At 42.9% G+C, this 19,885-nt stretch overlaps 1 protein-coding gene across 1 annotated transcript in view; it reads right to left on the bottom strand.

Annotated features, from left to right (window-relative positions):
- Nucleotides 1-12,922: 12,922 nt before the first annotated feature.
- The window catches only part of BMPR2 (bone morphogenetic protein receptor type 2), a 91,330-nt gene continuing 84,367 nt past the window's right edge, over nt 12,923-19,885 (bottom strand). Inside the window, exons 12-13 of the mRNA XM_081911965.1 lie at nt 18,010-19,289; nt 12,923-15,026 (exon numbers count right to left, since the gene is read on the bottom strand). Coding sequence (XP_081768091.1) covers nt 14,776-15,026; nt 18,010-19,289 — 1,531 coding nt within the window. The 3' untranslated portion in view covers nt 12,923-14,775. The remainder of the gene's footprint in view (nt 15,027-18,009; nt 19,290-19,885) is intronic.

The following is a 19,885-nucleotide window of genomic DNA, read 5'->3' as shown; positions in this document are numbered from 1 at the left end:
TAAATCCGGCCCGCGGACAGTCCAGGAATCAGTGTGTTTTACGCGAGTATAATGTGTCCTTTTATTTAAACTGCATCTCTAGGTTATTTGTGGGGCCTGCCTGGTATTTTTACATGAGTAGAATGTGTGCTTTTATTTAAAATGCACCTATGGGTTATTTTGGGGGCATAGGAATTCGTTCATTTCCCCCCAAAAATATAGTCTGGCCTACCACATGGTCTGAGGGATGGTGGACCGGCCCACGGCTGAAAAAGGTTGCTGACCCCTGCTCTAGATGGTACCTTTATGTAAAATGCTGGGGGCCCAGTCTCATCACCTTATGTTAAAAAATTAAAATAAACAGATGAAAATACAAAAAAATAAAAGCCGAACCATATACAGTGGTACCTCGGATTAAGAACTTAATTCGTTCTGGAGCTCTGTTCTTAACCTGCAACTGTTCTTAACCTGAAGCACCACTTTAGCTAATGGGGCCTCCTGCTGCCGCCGCACAATTTCTGTTCTCATCCTGAAGCAAAGTTCTTAACCCGAGGTACTATTTCTGGGTTAGCGGAGTCTGTAACCTGAAGCGTATGTAACCCAAGGTACAGGGGAGGGGAATGGCGGTTGGTAGATGTGTACGTATTTAACATAAGCTGTACTACATGGAAATACTTGACATGCATGGTACTTTTCATGTGGAGATTATGGCTCTAAAATTCTACCGATATAGTATCAGCTTTGCTTAACTAGATACAGATTTAAGACCCCTCATTTGTTATCTGACATATTTGACGCGCACTTGTGTTTTCAAGGAAATAAGTGCCCCAGCTGCCTTATATGTCCCCCCCCCCCAGGCGTGGGATAAGCTAGCTTTCAGCAGCTAGCTTGTGGATCTGACATTTCTATCAGGGTGGTTCTTGCCATCCACCCTATTAATTCTGTCTAATTCCCATTGGAAATTGTTTTCACATTGTGCTAATCTGCTGGATCAGTGGTTCTGAGCCCTTCATTGAAAACCAACTAAATCCTTTGTTTTGCTTTAAAAAGAACAAAAAAAGTCAAGTCTGTTAGGAGAAACACCTCTCAGAGAGGCTTCCCAGTCTTGTGAACTGGAGTGTGAATATATTATGAATTAATAGATAGTAAAAGCTAGTTTTTCCAGTCTACCAAGGCAGTTTTAGTTGGGCCTAGTTCAGGGTTTGCCAGCCCAGTCTTGCACAGGGGCCACAGAATGAGCTTTCTTTCTTTCTTTCTTTCTTTCTTTCTTTCTTTCTTTCTTTCTTTCTTTCTTTCTTTCTTTCTTTCTTTCTTTCTTTCTTTCTTTCCTTCCTTCCTTCCTTCCTTCCTTCCGTCTTTCTTTTTCTCTCTCTAACCCTCCATGAAAAACAAGTATGAAGCAGAATGTGTAAGTACCCGAAGCAGAGACATCACCTTGCTGACAAAGGTCCGTATAGTTAAAGCTATGGTTTTCCCAGTCGTGATGTATGGAAGTGAGAGCTGGACCATAAAGAAGGCTGATCGCCGAAGAATTGATGCTTTTAAATTATGGTGCTGGAGGAGACTCTTGAGAGTCCCATGGACTGCAAGAAGATCAAACCTATCCATTCTGAAGGAAATCAGCCCTGAGTGCTCACTGGAAGGACAGATCCTGAAGCTGAGGCTCCAATACTTTGACCACCTCATGAGAAGAGAACACTTCCTGGAAAAGACCCTGATGTTGGGAAAGATGGAGGGCACAAGGAGAAGGGGATGGCAGAGGACGAGATGGTTGGACGGTGTTCTCGAAGCTACCAGCATGAGTTTGACCAAACTGCAGGAGGCAGTGGAAGACAGAAGTGCCTGGCGTGCTCTGGTCCATGGGGTCACGAAGAGTTGGACACGAATAAACGACTAAACAACAACAATAACAACAACCTGAAGCAGGAGGACTCCTCATGTCCTGCTTGCTGGCCTCTCAAAAGCATCTAGTTCTGGGTTTATCAAACTTGGGCTTCCAGCTGTTTGGACTATAACTTCTATCATCTCTAGCTAGCAGGACTAGTGGTCAGGGATCGTGGAAACAGTAGTCCAAAAACAGTTGGAGAAACAAGTTTGGGAAACTCTGATCGGTTCGGTCACTGTGGCAACAATATGCTGGATTAAGGCAGGTCTTTGGCTTGATTCAGCAGGCTTGGTTTTAGCACTACAGCAGTGGAATGCTCTCCACAGATGTCTTCAGTGTTTAGCTTCAGACTGTTCAGGACTTCTACTTAGAGATGCATTTCAAAGCAAGCGGCTGCAGTGCAATAGGGAAAGAATAAGAGGAAGAGCTTGCAGCACAGAGACATCGCCTGGCCTGGCACTCTTGCCCTTTTCCAGTCGCCAGGCCCTGCCTAAAAAGGAGAGTTCTCATGGGCATAGTGCAAAGAGAAATATTTGCAGAGAAGTTGGAATGACAAAGCTTGGCTCCTTCTCACCATTTGTTCAGACAAGCCCAGACAATTAAGACTTATTTCAGGGTTTCCTCTTGCTCCCTTATTTAGGGTGTGAGCTCATAAAGGAAGGAACTATTTTTGGAGAGAAAATTCTGAGAACAATGGTGTAACGCTGCAATATGAACGGCGATAACTTCATTTCTAAAAAATGTAACTTTTAACATGTCAACTGGATAAGCAAACAGACCAGAAATCTGGGTGGAGAACCTTGGTCCCAATTGCACACAGATGGTGGCCTAGGACATGGGTAGGCAAACTAAGGCCTGGGGGCCGGATCTGGCCCAATCGCCTGCTCAATCTGGCCCACGGACGGTCCAGGAATCAGCATGTTTTTACATGAGTAGAATGTGTGCTTTTATTTAAAATGCATCTCTGGGTTATTTGTGGGGCCTGCCTGGTGTTTTCACATGAGTAGAATGTGTCCTTTTATTTAAAATGCACCTATGGGTTATTTTGGGGGCATAGGAATCCGTTCTTTTTTCCCCTTCAGAATATAGTCCGGCCCACCACATGGTCTGATGGATGGTGGACCCGCCCACGGCTGAAAAAGGTTGCTGATCCCTGGGCTAGGGAGTAACGGTAAAGGTAAAGGGACCCCTGACCGTTAGGTCCAGTCATGGCCGACTCTGGGGTTGCAGCGCTCATCTCGCTTTACTGGCCGAGGGAGCCGGCGTACAGCTTTCAGGTCATGTGGCCAGCATGACTAAGCCGTTTCTGGCGAACCAGAGCAGCGCATGGAAACGCCGTTTAAGTTGCCGCCAGAGTGGTACCTATTTATCTACTTGCACTTGATGTGCTTTTGAACTGCTAGGTTGGCAGCAGCAGGGACTGAGCAAAGGGAGCTCACCCCGTTGTGGGGATTCGAACCGCCAACCTTTCGATCAGCAAGTCCTAGGCTCTGTGGTTTAACCCACAGCTAGGGAGTAAAACCTACACAAATCTGGATTGGCATCCCTAAGGTGGTTGGGTGGCACCTTGTATGCCTCCTTCTGGCAACTCCTGCAGCCAGGCTTGTGTCAAATGTATTGCTCTGCTTTCTTTTGAATCACATCAGCAAGGCCAAGAGATAGGTCATTGTCCAGGCAGCCTAGGACCTCCATACACGCTGCCCATTCCTATTCCTTTTCTCAGGTGGCATCTTCTACCCAAGTGACGGCACTATTACAGCATTACAGTTTTTGTTTATTCAATTTATATCCCACCCTTCCTCCTTAAAGAGCCCAGGGTGACATCACTTAGCTGTTGAACCCTGGCACTAGGCAAAATTGTGTGACGTTAGAGGTTTCTTCAAGTTACCATTTCGCTACATCACCATAATAAACAACCACTCTAACAATCCATTCCCAGCCTACAAAACTTTCTGTCTCTTTCTTTGGCGATCACTCGTAGCTGAGTAAGATTATCTTCTATAAACACTGTTTTAACAGTGAGTCCGTAAGTGACTGTGGAGGCCAATTCTGGATCCACCCATCCTTCCACAGTGGGACATAGGTTTCTGGGTGGGAGCTGATCATAGTGAGGATTTGCCAAACATTCCTTCCTCATAGTGCGTTTCTCCCTTTTGTCCTGAGTTTGAGTGTCTTCAAAACCCATGCAGTGGCGTAGCGTGGGGCGTGCAGGGGGGCCGGCCGCATCGGGCGCAACATCTGGGGGTTAGGATTAGGGGGCGCAAATCCATGGGTTAGGGGGCGCAAATTACTTGCCTTGCCCCGGGTGCTGACAACCCACGCTACGCCACTGAACCCATGGCACCTTTGGTAAAGGCTGTTCTCCAAATGGAGCGCTCGCAGGCCAGTGTTTCCCAGTTGTCGGTGCTAATACTATTTTTAGATGTAAATTTTCTGTCTACACACATCTTGGTCCACAGATAATGAGAGAGAAACTCCTAGTCCTTCCAATGGAAAAATATACCTTGCCTGACTTAAGAGGAGATACTTACTCATCATGGGCTTTCAGGAGAGTACTCTTTTTTATAAGCCGATTTACAACAAAGTTTACACGATTGAAATAGATAATATGGAAACCTGAATTTAGGCACATTTCCCCCCAACTTACTCTTGTAGCATGCCAAGTCAGAAGATGGTTCTTCTTTCCCAGCAGATAAATATATCTTAATCCCATGCTTTAATAGTAAGCAGTGACATCTACTGGTCGCACCATAAAGTTCTCAAACTTAGGCACACATACACAAAAAAAAACCCAGCTCTTTTAATGAAGGTGGTTTTTATTAAATGGATTAATGCATCATTTTACAGCAAGACTCCCCGCGCACCCCCCAAACCTAAAGAAATGTTTTTAAATGTTCCGATCCAATTTCTTTGTATCGATACAGTCTCTTTGTATAGGTTCATATATAACAAGTATTCATAGAAAACTCTGAAGTGGCATTTAAGAATGTCAGCTTTCATAGTGGCATCCACAGATGATTTAAAAAAGCGGTACGTTTCATTCGTAGTCAGACTATCCTGTAATGCGCAACTTAAAACAGCATAGCAAGGTACTGTGCAGCTTATACAAAAGTAGTAAGATCAACCATGTATAAATTTGACATTTCAGCAGAAATGTGTGAGAAGCACTACAATAAGAGGGCTAGTATTCTTCGGCTGCTTCTCCCTAGAAATCTCGCTGTGGACATGAATGCCATGTAGCTCAGTGTTTTCGTTTTTCCAATTTGAGGCTATGCATGGCTTCGTGTTTAAAGTAGTAGGAATATCGCCATTGTCACAACACACCATCACTGAGATGGAGGAAACTCTCAGCCCACAGTCATTGAGAAGGATGCTTCAACCTTACATGCATGCCAATACAACCCAGTTCCCTCACTCTTGAGTAAGCAAAGAAGAAATGCAGCTCAATATTGTATAAGTGACACAAAGAAAGAGGTTTGGAATTATCATTTCCTTAATTTGCATTGTCAGTTTCTTTTGGAACTTACATTGGAATTTTCCATAGTGCTGTTAAGATACAAAGAACCTGGTTTCAAGCTACCAAATAGACAGTGCATAACACAGTATTTGTGCGAAACAGATATTAAATACTAATAACTGGAAATAGACCTATCTGAATGATGTGCTTTAAGATAATTAAAAAATTCTGTTTCACTTGTTAAAATTGTAGGGAGAAAAAGAATAATTCCTAATTTCCAATTGCATCTTGTATACCTCTATGAGCCAAGGCACACACCCAACTCTGACGTGGTATAGTATTTGTCAGGGTTTCAGGGAGAGAAGAGCAGATGGGGGAGGAGACAGAGAGCGAGGGGGAAGAATCCCAGAGAGATGAGGAGGAGGATGACGATGACCAAAGGTCGTCCATGAGTCTGTCCAGTGAGTCAGAGGACTCCCAGAAGGGAGCCCCCCTGATCAGACCAAAGGGAGGCCAAGGGGGAAGCAGTGAGGAGCAGGGGAGCGAAGGGAGAAGCCCCAGTAGGAGTTGGACACAGGAGCCGGCTTCTCAGCCGGAACGGAGTGAAGGGGGTGGAGTTACCAGTGTGTCAGAGGGAGCAGAGCGAGAAGGAGACAGGGGGAGGAAATCGGAGCAGGACGCTCAGCCGGAGGGGGTGGAGAGTAGCACCGGGAGCAGTGTAGCGGTCGAGAGAAAGGTCAGAAGCAACGTACGCGCGCCAAGTTCAAATGTAGAGGCGCGCGGAAGTGAGGAGAGCCCTGGGGAGGAGCCCGGCCCCAAAGCGAGAAGGAGGGGGGCAGAGGCATCAGAGGATTCAGCCTCGGGCGAGTCCCGGCGAGGGGGAACCCAGGGGGGCAGAAAGACCCTGCGGAAAAGGAAGGAGAGGAAGAGGTGGTCCAGCACAAGCCTCTTAAATTGGTGCCGAGGCGGTACAGATTCAGAGGGTACTTCAGCGGTCTAACGTTATAGACGTAGAGTCACAAAGATGGAATGCAAACGCAACCATGATCTTCAATAAAGACTTTCTGTAAATAAACCGGATTGGAGTTGGGTCTCTTGTGAGCTGGGACCAGACGGGTGGCTCTGACAGTATTTTATGTGTTTTATTTTCCCTTTAGTCTCATTGTACTAATTCACACACACTGCTAAACTATGATTTAGTACTACATGAATGAGCTATGATGAGCCTGAGTAAAGCTTTGAGCTTGCACATGTTGTTAATTTCATTTCTTACTCCCCTCCTCTTGCAATACCTGGCTTCAGTTTTTACAAATCCTGTCACGATAGTTAATGAAGCCAACTTTATAACCCAAAGTTTGGAATTGGCTCGTTTTGAAATTGATCAGGTGTGTTCTTTTCTACCGTCTCCAGTTTATACCTAATGAGAAGCCAAGATTCATGGAAACTGTTAATAGTCATAGCAGAAGTCTTTCTCTTGGCTACGTGGAAGGAGAATGCAAGCTGGTGGTTTTGCTCTGGCTCATTCTAGCTTGTGCATGTACCACGAACCATGGTACATGGTACGTGAACGTGTGTACACAAGGCCACCAAGTTTACAGGACATGTAACGCCTATTTATATTGCAGCTATGAAAGTTCATGCCAGAATGCATTCGTTAGTCTTTTAAGTTCCTCAGGATTAGTTGCTCTTTTGTTCCAGTTTAGGAATTTTATAAAGCAGCTTTGTATATGTATCTTCTCCTGCCGTCCCGTGTGTAACAGTGGGGCGTATGTCAGCAGAGTACATAAGACTCATAACTAATTTTTGTCTTTTAAAACATTTAAGCAAGTACTCTGTTGCTACTCAAATAGTATGAGACTGATAACAGTGCCAACTAATATATCCTCAAAGTTTAAGTTCTAAGGAACAAGGAAATCAGTGCTTGGAATGAACTGGTTTGGTTGAAGAAAGTTCACTGAACTAGTTCAAAAAATCTCTGGACTACACTTGAAAGTGGTCCCCATAACTGCTGGGTGTAGTAAACTTCTAGTTCATCTTCACTTTCATTCCCTTCTCTTCAGCCTGGCAGGAGACCCAGACTCTCTCTCCCTCCCTCCCCCCCCCCCCAGTCAGTCAGACATCTATAAGGAAAGTTAGAAAGCAAACCATGGAGGCTTATTAGACAGATATGGAGGTGTTGTTAAGATTGCTCAGTAACTTAATCACTGTTGTTATGTAATCAAAAGGAAGGAATGTAAGGCATTTCCTGTACCTTCCCTACTGAAGAGATTTGCTCTTTTTCAACAGGGTAGTTTGCAGTGAGAAGTACAGGTAGAGGAACAAAATGAACGATGCCTTTAACAGCTGTGTAGCTGGCACAAACTGAAAAGATTCACTTGCTAACATTCTGTCTGTTAGACATCTTATTAGCTGTGTACCCCTATTTCCTTTTAGATCCTATAGTTCTGCACAGCAGGTTGTGACATTCTGAATGCTGATTTTAGGCTGAACTTTTTATGTATTCATTTAGATGAATTAATTGAACAAGTTTTGTTTTGTAAAAGGATGAACTGGAAGTAGTTCCCTTTGGGGCAGGGTTAACTTGAACTAGTTGTGTTTTAAATGAAACTTTCCAATAAACCAATAGGATAAGAATTTGCTGAACCAATTTTTAAGTGGAATACAAAAAAGGGAGGCGTGAGGAAGTCAGGAAAATAAATTAACTAAAGAGGACAAAAGAAAAAAGAGGGTTTTTTCTTTTTTCTTTCTTTTTTCTACGTTAATTGTTTGTATTTTTGTAACTTTCTGTTTTTGTGCTTTTGTGTTTTTCTTATTGTTTTATAATTTCTTTACTGTGAAAACTGAATAAAATATCATTTTTTAAAAAAATTAAATTAAACTTTCCAAGTGCTGAAGGAAATATGTAAATGTAAAATGGTACTTGGACCAAATGGTTTTCTTTAAAAATGAACAGCAGGACACAAAGGGAAGTGGGAATATTTTGCATAAATCTGTGTGGCTGGCAAAATGTATAGAGTGACAGAAAGAACTTAAAATTGAGCACACATGCTAAGCATGGTGTAAACACATGCCGGGGGGTCACAGAAGACATTGCATCTGTTCAAACTCTTGAAAATTGTTCAAGGTGAGCAGGGCTCCTTCGCTGATCTGGATCCAACAAGTGCCCACTGTCACTTCTGCCTTCCCCTGCCCCAAGGTCCCAATTACTTACCTTGAGACAGGGGGAGCCAGTGGCAGAGAGCAAGCGGGGGCATGGCTGGCACGCATCCTGGGGGCATGGCGTATGCTCCGGGGACGTGACACGCCATCCGCAGGGGCATGGCATGCATGCTGGGGGCGTGACGCATGGCCCACAGGGGCATGGCACGTGTGCTGGGGGTGTGGCACGCTGCCTGCAGGGGCGTGTGACCAGTGCACGCAGGGGGCAGCCACGATGGCACCCCACTGGGATCATGCCGCCAGGGGTAGTGCGCTCCCCCTGCACCTCTGCCAGTGGGGCGAGTCAAAGATAGCAAAGAGCACCCAGAGGCCCCAGCAGAGCATCTTTCTTCATTGGGGATGGGACTTACCGTATTTTTTTATCTATAAGACTCACTTTTTCCCTCCTAAAAAGTAAGGGGAAATGTGTGTGCATCTTATGGAGTGAATGCAGGCTGCTATCCCAGAAGCCAGAACAGCAAGAGGGATCGCTGCTTTCACTGCACAGCGATCCCTCTTGTTGTTCTGGCTTCTGAGATACAGAATATTTTTTTTCTTGCTTTCCTCCTCCAAAAACGAGGTGCGTCTTGTGGTCTGGTGCGTCTTATGGAGCGAAAAATACAGTGATACTATGAGTGATTGCTGGGAAGAAGGCTCTGAGAGGGGCTCCAGAACACCCGTTGCCTCCGTTCTTCTACCGTCCTGCCCTAGCCTCAAGATATATTATTCAGGTTGGTGAGATGGGAGGCAGTGGTCACTGTAAGGACCAGCAAGCCTTTTGCAAGTCCTCAAACGGGACACTTACAAAAAAAAAAAGGCTTACACTTTTGTGAGTGCTTGAACAGGGCACTCGCAAAAGTATGATTTTTTCAAGTTGAATGTTAGGGTGCTTGTGTATCCCTGTTGAAAACAAGAGCTTGCTTACTCCAGATATCCTACCGGCTCAAAGCACCGAGTTTACAAAGCAACAACTGTGTAGCTGTTGCTCATTTTTCTGCACAAGATCCATTCTGTCTTCCTCAGATATGCACACCTCTTTCAGCGATGTTGTATTTTACCAGCACTCAAATGGCAAGATTTTGTTACTGCTGAATGCAATTGTCTTCCCAGTTAGCAAGGCCATTGGAATTCATAGTGCAATACAGTTGAATGAATGTCATATATAGCTGATGGCTAATGCCTATGATATTTTATTATCTGAATTTCAGTACTTAGCCTGCACTGGAGATGAAAGGGACAGTCATCCCAGTGCCCTATGACATGTTCCTCTTTAAAAAAAAAAGTTGCAGATAGGAGGAGAAGAGGATTGGGTAGGGAAGGGATGCTTAACAATTACCCAGCCATCATGTTGCCTCTAAAACTTGCTCCCTCAGACACATTTCCATCTTATAGGGAGTCCTTCCTCTTTTTGTATGGCTAACTATGTCATTGGTTATAGGCTTAATATTTCCAATCAGTATATGTCGTACGGTGTGTCTGGAAAAACTTGCAACAGAGATCTGAGGCATGTGTTTACTGAAAAAAAGGCATCGAAAGACATACATAATATGATAAAAAGCAAATCACATAAAATATTCTTCATTATATAGACTGATGGAATAGCCTTTTATAAACTTTATATTCATTTGCATGTTACAATTATTTATTACATAAGGGATAACCATATGGACAAAAACAAAGTCAATGGCCCTTAGCAATGCAGCGGTGCAAAAAGACTTGTTAACTACTACACCACAAATAAATTGCTGGTAGGCTTTTTCTTTCAGATACATACCTATAGTTCCACCTCCCACCCCCCACCCCAATTTATAGGCATAGAGGATTAAAAATCATTTTGTGAAACACTGGGTACTGCAGAATAAGCATGTGACCTTGAAACTTGTGATATTGTTCACTCAGGTAAAAGAAATATCACTACTGAACAGAACACCTGAAAGGCAGAATGAATAACTGACATTTGTTATATCTTAACACAAAAAGCAAGCTTTCTACACTGATCCTCCATGAATTAAAAAGCCGATTCTCACATCTTCCATTTATTTTAAATCCTTTGCTTATATGTATAACTTAAGCACAACTACAAGAGTGCAATTGTTTTAACTTGTGCATTATTTCCCTTCCCTTGAATTACAGTACAAGTAAATATTTCTTGTGGGGGGAAAGATGCAACTGCCACACTAGAAAAATAAATTGTCTCTGACTTGCTTACTAATGGAACTTTGAGAACATTGCTGCATTCCTTTTTAGAAAACTGTTCTCACAACAGGGCAAAAGAATGCAACTTTTGATGAAACACTCTCACTCCAAAATATCATATAGAGGTTCTTTCTCCCTAAATGCCTATTTACTGATATATTACCATCAGTATAATTTGAAGAAAGAGAACACACACACACCCCACCTCCAGTAACTGTGCAAAGATAATCCAAAGGTCAAATCTCTATTTTCAGGGAATGGAGAGGGATGATTTGCCATCCTTTTGTCATGAGCATTTGGACTTGGCACATCCAACTACGCAGATGTGAGACATTAGAGAAATCACAATCGTTGGCAATAGATCTCGACATGCAAAAAGGTCTAAAAAATAAAAAGGAGCCAAAAATCACTCACACAGTTTCATTTGCACAAACACTCCACTCTTGAATATTTTTTAGTAGCCTCTTTCCACTTTCTGTTAATTTTAAAAATGTGGTTGTGAACTCCCAGTTAAAGGGACATGCACTGAGAAGCTGCCCAGCTTTTGGAGTGGAAGATATACTATCCCTGAACTACAGCATGGTTTCCCAGCCCAGAGAAATTCCCGGCCCAAATGAGCCCTCCCTAATTCCTTCCAATAGGGACACGAGTGGCGCTGTGGGTTAAACCACAGAGCCTAGGACTTGCTGATCGGAAGGTTGGCGGTTCGAATCCCCGCGACAGGGTGAGCTCCCGTTGCTCTGTTCCAGCTCCTGCTAACCTAGCAGTTTGAAAGCACGTCAAAGTGCAAGTAGATAAATAGGTACCACTCCGGCGGAAGTGGCTTAGTCCTGCTGGCCACATGACCTGGAAGCTGTACGCCGGCTCCCTCGGTTAATAAAGCGAGATGAGCGCCGCAACCCCAGAGTGGGTCACGACTGGACCTAATGGTCAGGGGTCCCTTTACCTTTACTTAAGTCCTTCCAATACTTGAAAAGGGGAGATCACCTGAAATCTGGTTTACTCAAAGCTGGATTGCTGGCTCTTTAGCACTAACTAAGCAATCCACACAGCTCAGTTTCCTCTTCAAAAACTAGGCTACTTATTCTAGTGTGTTCCTTGAGAGCTCCTTGGGGATAACCTGCCTTTTAAAAACTAAAGTTCCCAAAATGTGTCTCCTAAGGGCTGACATGGGAATTGCGCAGCTCTTTAGCTGATGCCACAGAGCTTCATTTTAGAATTTGCCTTGGGGACTCCTGATCTTCCTATGAAACAAGCCTCCAAAACAATGATTAGATTGATTGCCTAATTTTTTCAGTGGAAGATTCAACACTGTTCAAAGTCCAACTTCTGATTTGAAAACTAAAAGCTTCAAATATTAACCTCAAGCTTACACTAAAAGGAAATTAAAACAAAGTATGGCAGGGCCATAACTCCAGTAAATGCACATTGTATGAATTTAGGCCAAAAGTTCAAAAAGCCTATGCCCCGGGAATGATGCAAAAGGCCGCAAACCTTCTTAGCCTAGAGTAGATTGTTGTAAAATAATCACTCAACACAGTGGGAGATAAATGATGAAAACTGGGCTATGAATGGGGAAAAATTGATTAGAGGGCTTTCAATGTGGTTATCACAGGATGAAAGCAGTGATCTTATTTGATGGAAAACTTTAAACATTAACCAAGTCCATGACAGATTCTAAATGATATCATAACTTACTTAGCATCCAGATATTCTAGACCAGGATTTCATTTAATTTAAACCACTTTGAACTATTACCTTCATTGGTCTAATCTAATCAAACATCACACAGTGGAAAAAGTTGGTTTATTCTTCAGTAGCGGGATATAACTACAGTGGTACCTCCAGTTGTGGACGGGATCCATTCCAGAGCTCCGGTCGGATCCCGAGGTTTCCATAACCGGAGGCGCCTGTTCTGCGCATGCATGCAGTACGATAAAGCGCTTCTGCGCATGGGGCAAAACCCAGAAAAATACTTCCAGGTTTGCCACTTTCGTAAGCCGAGGTTCTACTGTATTTCGAAAAGAGTGCAGAGTTCAGGACTTTAAAGTGGAAAAAGTTGGTAAGAACTGAATTAAGGAAATAAACAATTTTTTAAAGGTCTGAAAAACAGAATGAAGCAGTTCATCAGAAACTTGCATGAGGACAATGTGCTGTAGAGATTGTGCTATGTGGGCCCCCAAAAAACCAGTTATGTAAGTCTTGGATTATGATAAATCAGAACTCAATCTTTTATTTAGAACCAGATATCATACTAGATGCTATTTAGTGATTGTAAATATATATCTTGTTAAGGTTACATAAGTCTGAACAACAACTGTGACAACAGGGCTTCATGCTGTGACAAGGGCCAGTTAGCAAATATTTACTCATTTCTGTCTAGGGAGATATCCCTTATTGACTTTCAAAATGGTGCTTTTATGGGGCCAGATATTTTAATAGTCATGCACAAATATGTACTGTTACATGTATTCTAAAATATTCTAAAATGTTTTCCTTAGAAAAAAACCCTGATATGTTGTGATGATAGGTACTAAAGGGGCAATTAATGCGTAAGCAGGACATTTCTGAAGGAACTGGGTATTTTCACAATATTCAAAGGCTGCAATTCTAGATATACTTACCTGAACTCAGTGTTCTCCTTAAGTAGACATGTAAAGGAATGCACTGTAAATCAGCCAGTTACACCTAGGCAATCTGATGCAACACTGAACTAGGCCATCAGATTTGGGCAGTTAAAAGTACAGAGGCATAGGAACTCATCACATGACTATCATGCAAATGAGTCCATGTTTTAGCTTGTCTATCAAAAACCTGTCTTACCAACCTACCTACAGTAAAAAAATTAAGATAACTTACCAAGATTAGGCAAAAATGTTCTTTTCAATATACACCAAAAGCATTCATTAAGGAAAAATGTACATAAATACAAAGCATATTTAACTTTCAAATTGTATACGACAAGAGATAAAATAAAATGGTAGACATTTGGGGTCAGTTTACACATACCAGAGTTATAATTTGCACATGCATCATGGCTTGGTGAAAAAAGATACCACAGATCATCTGTCCCATATAGAGCTTTTAAACTTTGTAAACCTGCCAATGGTGAGGCATGTTTATCAAGCATCAAGCTTATTAGGGCAGGTATCTACCTCCGTTGATTGTACAAACTGACCCTTTGATTCCTTATATTTTGTTCAGCACTTTCTTGCTTAGAGTTTTCCAAAGCTGCATTGTCCACTATGAAGAAAGCTGCAATTTGCTAATTTCGAAGGATGAAAGAAAGCAGAAGTTTGTTCTTTTCTCCCCTCCTTCCTTTTTAAAAAGCCCTTTTAAGGCAGGGAAAATCATGCATTAACTGTGACCTTGGAGCACACATACAGATAGATACAAGCAGCTGCTTTAAGCTGATTATGCTTTGCAGAGTTCACAGTTGGATTTCATTGGCTGCCAAATCATTAGATTGAAAACCCCTACCACCCTTTAATTCCAAAAGGGGAACTGTGCAGCAGGGATTGAAACACAAAGCATACTGTGAACTACAGACTATTGCACATTTCAACAAAACACAAGTGAAAAATAGGGCGTTTAAAAGATAATACACTCTGTCACACAGAAACATACAAACGAGCTTGTGCACAGAACTCAAAACATGAACAGCAAACACCACTGTAGCCAGGCGGCTTGTGTGTTTAGTGACCTTTCGAACCCGGTCCAAACTGATTATCAGCAATACATTTTTTTGTTTTTGTTTTTTTAAAAAAATATTTTGAGACCACGTCATTCGATACACATATATATAATCCTGTGGTCGGGAACAGACAGATGTAATTTTGCAATACTAAATAAAAAGTGCAAAAAATGTTTCAAAAAAAAAAGAACAAAATTAAAAATATGGAAGCATAAGCTAAAAATCGTCTGCATAGCTGAAATCTATTTAAAGCAAGTCCTCAGTAAGGGGTGCTGACAGGAGAAGGAACCTTCCCCCCCCCAAGGTCTTCTGCATGTTTGTTTTAACAGAATGCAAAAATGTCATTTTTGTCAGCTTTTAAACAATTCACAGACAGTTCACGCCTGTATCCTTAGACACCATAGTTGTAGCAGTACCTCCTTCTACAAGGAAAACAGCTGTGCTGGACTTAGAGCTGACTACCCTATCACTGCCATTGTTGTTGACTTCACAGTCCAGTGGTTCTGTAGAGATGACCCATGTTGACGGGCGCCACCGCTTAAGGGAATATGGTGTTTTCACACGTTTCTTGATCTTTTCTCCTGAGCCGGCTTTGCCATCTAGGGATGACTCACTCACTAAAAATAAGCAGAATACACACAGTGTCATACAGGAGGAAAGAGCAGAAGAGGCAGAAAAAGAAAATACGTAATCTTATCAAAAGCAATGGATGACAGGATAGGTAGACTTCAACAAAGCAGCCCTGGTAACTCCCCTTTCAGAATAAATCCTGGGAACTAGGTCTACTGTATGTAGTATTAGTCATAAGTATTGCCATTTCTCTAGACAGCATCTTAAAAAGCAGAGACAGCACCTTGCCAACAAAGGTCCGTATAGTTAAAGCTATGGTTTACCCAGTAGAGATGTATGGAAGGGAGAGCTGGACCATAAAGAAGGCTGGTCGCCAAAGAATTGATGCTTTTGAATTATGGTGCTGGAGGAGACTCAAGAGTCTCCAACACCATAATTCAAAAGCATCAATGCATCAAAGCATCTTCTTGGACTGCAAGAAGATCAAGCCTCTCCATTCTGAAGGAAATCAGCCCTGAGCGCTCACTGGAAGGACAGACCCTGAAGCTGAGGCTCCAATACTTTGGCCACCTCATGAGAAGAGAAGACTCCCTGGAAAAGACCCTGATGTTGGGAAAGATGGAGGGCACAAGGAGAAGGGGACGACAGTGGACGAGATGGTTGGACAGTGTTCTCGAAGCTACCAGCATGAGTCTGACCAAACTGTGGGAGGCAGTGGAAGACAGGAGTGTTTGGCGTGCTCTGGTCCATGGGGTCACGAAGAGTCGGACACGACTAAACGACTAAACAATAATAATAATAATAATAATAATAATAATAATAATAATAATAATTTATTATTTGTACCCCGCCCATCTGGCTGGGTTTCCCCAACAACATTGCCATTTCTGTCACTTTATGTACATGATTTCATTTTTTAAAGGATTCCACATTTTACTAGAGACTTAATGTGCTGTCTTGGGCCTGTTTTTGTGTCTGAAAGCTTAGCTGCAGACAGTGGCGGAGGGACCAAGAGCAGCAAACAGGCAGGGGCGTGGCGCATGTATCGATTACATAGCCTAATACTTATGGATTCTTTCTTGTTAAAGATTTAAAATGGCAGATTTAAAAATGAACTGCTGCTTCTTTGTGTTAATTTGAAGTCTTAAACTTCCCTTAGCAATGAAAATGTTAGCTCAATCAGGGGCAAGCCAGAATTAGAAACCATGTTTGAAGTGGATTTTAAAATCAGGGTTTGGCAAACCAATTACAGCAGTTGCTCTGCCTCCTAAGAATTTCAAAGCTAAAAGACTAAAAGACCAGCTAAAAGACTGGTGTGCTGTGCCAAGAAAAAGAAAGAGCAAAGTACCTTAAACTGTGGCTTATGTTTGGAGCTCAAGCCATGGTTAGTGTTATTAAATATGGTTAAGTGTAAAACACAGTTGGCACAAAGGATGAATTAAGTCTATGCAACCTCTACCTGGATTCTACTGGTCTTGTAATGGGAAGAAGGCTCTATTGTCTCGATTCTATCGAATCTTACCTTCATATGAATAAATGTTATATTCACAATACTGAACCATATTGTACTTGACTGTTCTTTTCAGCTTCCAACTTCATAGATATACAGTGGTACCTCGGGTTAAGTACAAATTCGTTCCGGAGGTCTGTACTTAACCTGAAACTGTTCTTAACCTGAAGCACCACTTTAGCTAATGGGGCCTCCCGCTGCCGCCGCGCCACCGGAGCACAATTTCTGTTCTCATCCTGAAGCAAAGTTCTTAACCTGAAGCAATATTTCTGGGTTAGCAGAGTCTGTAACCTGAAGCGTATGTAACCCGAGGTACCACTGTATAACAGCAAATTACAATAGTGGGATTCAACTAAGCAAAGCAGTAATACAGTCGTACCTTGGTTTTTGAACAGCTTAGTTCTTGAATGTTTTGGCTCCTGAACGCTGAAACCCAGAAGTGACTGTTCCAGTTTGCAAACTATTTTTGGAAGCTGAACATCCGACGAGGCTTCTGCGGCTTCCAATTGGCTGCAGCAGTTTCCTGCAGCCAATTAGAAGCTGCGCTTTGATTTCCATACGTTTTGGAAGTCAAACAGACTTCTCAAACCGATTCTTTTTGACTTCCAAGGTATGACTATATTTATATGTATGTGTGGCACCAACATCCATAACCTCCATTTACTTATTATGGTTAACATCTTCAACTTAACAATGGAGAACAGCTCTTGAGAAAAGAAAGCTTTCTAAAATGTGAATTAACTAATTCCCAATAATAGGCTACTACAATAACTCTAAAATAATTTAGAATATAATACATTCTAAATAATTTTAGAATACAATACTAGTTGTAGAAAGTTATGCTAAATAGTGTAACGAATCTTCTAGTCAAACCTTGTTTCATTCAACTAGCTTTGGCTGAAGGAGAGTACCATGTTACTTTTTAAAAAGGTGAGTCTACTTTTGCAAGTCACTGATTTATCTGAAAAACCAAGGCTCACACACTTCTAAGAGAGGTCAACAAAAGAAGTATTGCCGAGTCCCTCTGGCAGTATTACAGTTTTCTCAGAAGCCAAAAATATTTTAAACTCCTTCCCAATTTATGTTTTAAACGTTAACGGTCTAAAAAGAGAAGGTTGAAGCGATATTCTACACTGGGAAGAACAGAAATAATTTAATTGGTATAGTGGTACCTCTGGTTGCGGGCAGGATCCGTTCCAGAGGTCCGGCTGGATCCTGAGGTTTTCGCAACTGGAGAGAGCACTTTTGCGCATGCATGCGTGGCGATAGAGCGCTTCTGCACATGCGTCAAAAACCTGGAAAAATACTTCCAGGTTTGCCGCTTATGCATCCCAAAGTTTTCATAACCAGAGGGATACGTAAGCGGAGGTACCACTGTACAAGCAAAACCACAGCACTGGGGGTTAAATCTTCCTGGGTTGGGAGGGCAGAATTTGGTTTTTAGGTTGTGACCCAAGTCAAGAAGTTTAATTCTGTAATATTTTTGCAAATACCCACTGATAAACCCCACAAAAACTCACACTGCATACTACAGCCGTCCAAAACATTTGTGGCTGATAGATCCAGCGAGTTAGGTCTCTGTGCTCTTCTAGTGTGGGCTTGTCCAGAATTTGGTGCTGTGCTCTGGCTACGGAGGACAGAAACGTCTTGTCCTGGACATGGGTTGCTGTTGTTGTTGTTGGCGTTTGTTCTACCATTATCCAGCGAGCGTTCTCTCCTATCAACCAGACGATCGAGAATGCCCTCATCATGGCTCACTTGCTGCTCCCTTCTCAACAAGGGCTCATGCTCATCAGGGCTTGAGTTGATATTCAGACGGCTGTCCTCTCCGCTGAACTGGTTCTGCAGCATTTCCTGGGCCCGATGGACCCCTGAGCTGGATGCTTGGCCACAGGGCACTGTACCATTCACATACTGGGTTGGTACAGCATGAGAGGCTATTGTATGGCTCCTTCCTGCCACGTCATTCGTGGTAACTGTTACCACGTGAGGTTCTGCAGAATTGATAGTGTTCATCTTGGCAACTCCAGTTTCTACCTGCTTTAAGTTTGATTTGTGCTTCCCTCCAAATTTCAGCCGAGGCTCTTTTGTTGAGTTTTTGGTGTTTATAGGTAGGCTAGTAGGCCTCTTTGGGAGGTTCTGCTGCTTAGGAAGAGGGTAGACCTGAGCAGGCTGAACATCTGGAATTAGACACGCTTGGCCATTTGCAACTTGCGTGAAGTCCTGTTGCCCTGTTGCTTCTACTGCCAGTTTTATCAGTGGGTACAGCAAGCTGGAGCTAGTGCTGCTGAGTGGATCGGGCCCACTGAACTGCTTAAGGGAATGCTCCATCAGATTCTCATCAGAACTCTCCTTCAGATTCTTATCCACTTCCTTTGGATCCAGCTTGTTGGTCTCCAAGTCCTCCTCTGTTAGTTGCAAACAAACAGGCGTTGGCCCAAGTGGCTGCATGCCATTTGTAGCACCAAGGTTTGTTTCACCTGAGTAAGGCATCTCGGATATGGTGGTCATGCCAGTGCTTGGAGTGAGACCTGTAGTGTTGGTGGTGGTAGTGTTGGTCGACAAGCTTGTGACGCTAGTTTCAGGACTAGGAATGCGAGCTTGTGCTTGCTGTCGCTCGTAGTTAATAGAGTTTCTGTTCTTCTCCCCAATGGTCAGTGGTGTGCTGGACGATGAAAGCTCAGACGAAATATTCTTCACGATGCTGTCAGGGTGGTGAATGGAGTCCTCAATGTAAGATGACGAAGAGTAATCTTGATATGGTCTGATCTTTGGCACACGCCTATGGTGTGATAGATTTCTTTAAAAAAAACACAAACACAAAGACACTAGGATTAAGAGCATGTAGACGATAAATTCTTCTAACACAAAGGATCTAAAAATGCAAAATAGTTTCTGCAGCAAGCAGAACTATCATGGGAATTTTGCTGTGTGTGTGGCAGTGCTGTTATGTCATGGACCTCAGTGTGATGGCCTAGACTTTTTTCCCCTTCAGAAGCTGTATGTCACCATTCTAGCACACACATGCCTACTTTAATTTTATCCCATTCGTAGCACTATTATTTCAACACTGTTCCAAATGTGGGAACAGGCATAATACTGGCTTTGACAAGTGCTATTATGGACTTTTGTCTGGAAATGGCCTCAGTGATCATGTTGTAGGGACCCCTGACCATTAGATCCAGTTGTGACCGACTCTGGGGTTGCGGCGCTCATCTTGCTTTATTGGCCGAGGAAGCGTACAGCTTCTGGGTCATGTGGCCAGCAGGTCTAAGCCACTTCTGGTGAACCAGAGCAGCGCACGGAAACACCGTTTACCTTCCTGCCGGAGCGGTACCTATTTATCTACTTGCACTTTGACGTGCTTTCGAACTGCTAGGTTGGCAGGAACAGGGA

This window comes from Podarcis melisellensis (genome assembly GCF_964234715.1).
Source record: "Podarcis melisellensis genome assembly, chromosome: 1".
NCBI classification, from domain to species: Eukaryota; Metazoa; Chordata; class Lepidosauria; order Squamata; family Lacertidae; genus Podarcis; species Podarcis melisellensis.
Note: the sequence above shows the minus strand (reverse complement) of the source record. Positions and strands in the feature narration are given on the sequence as shown.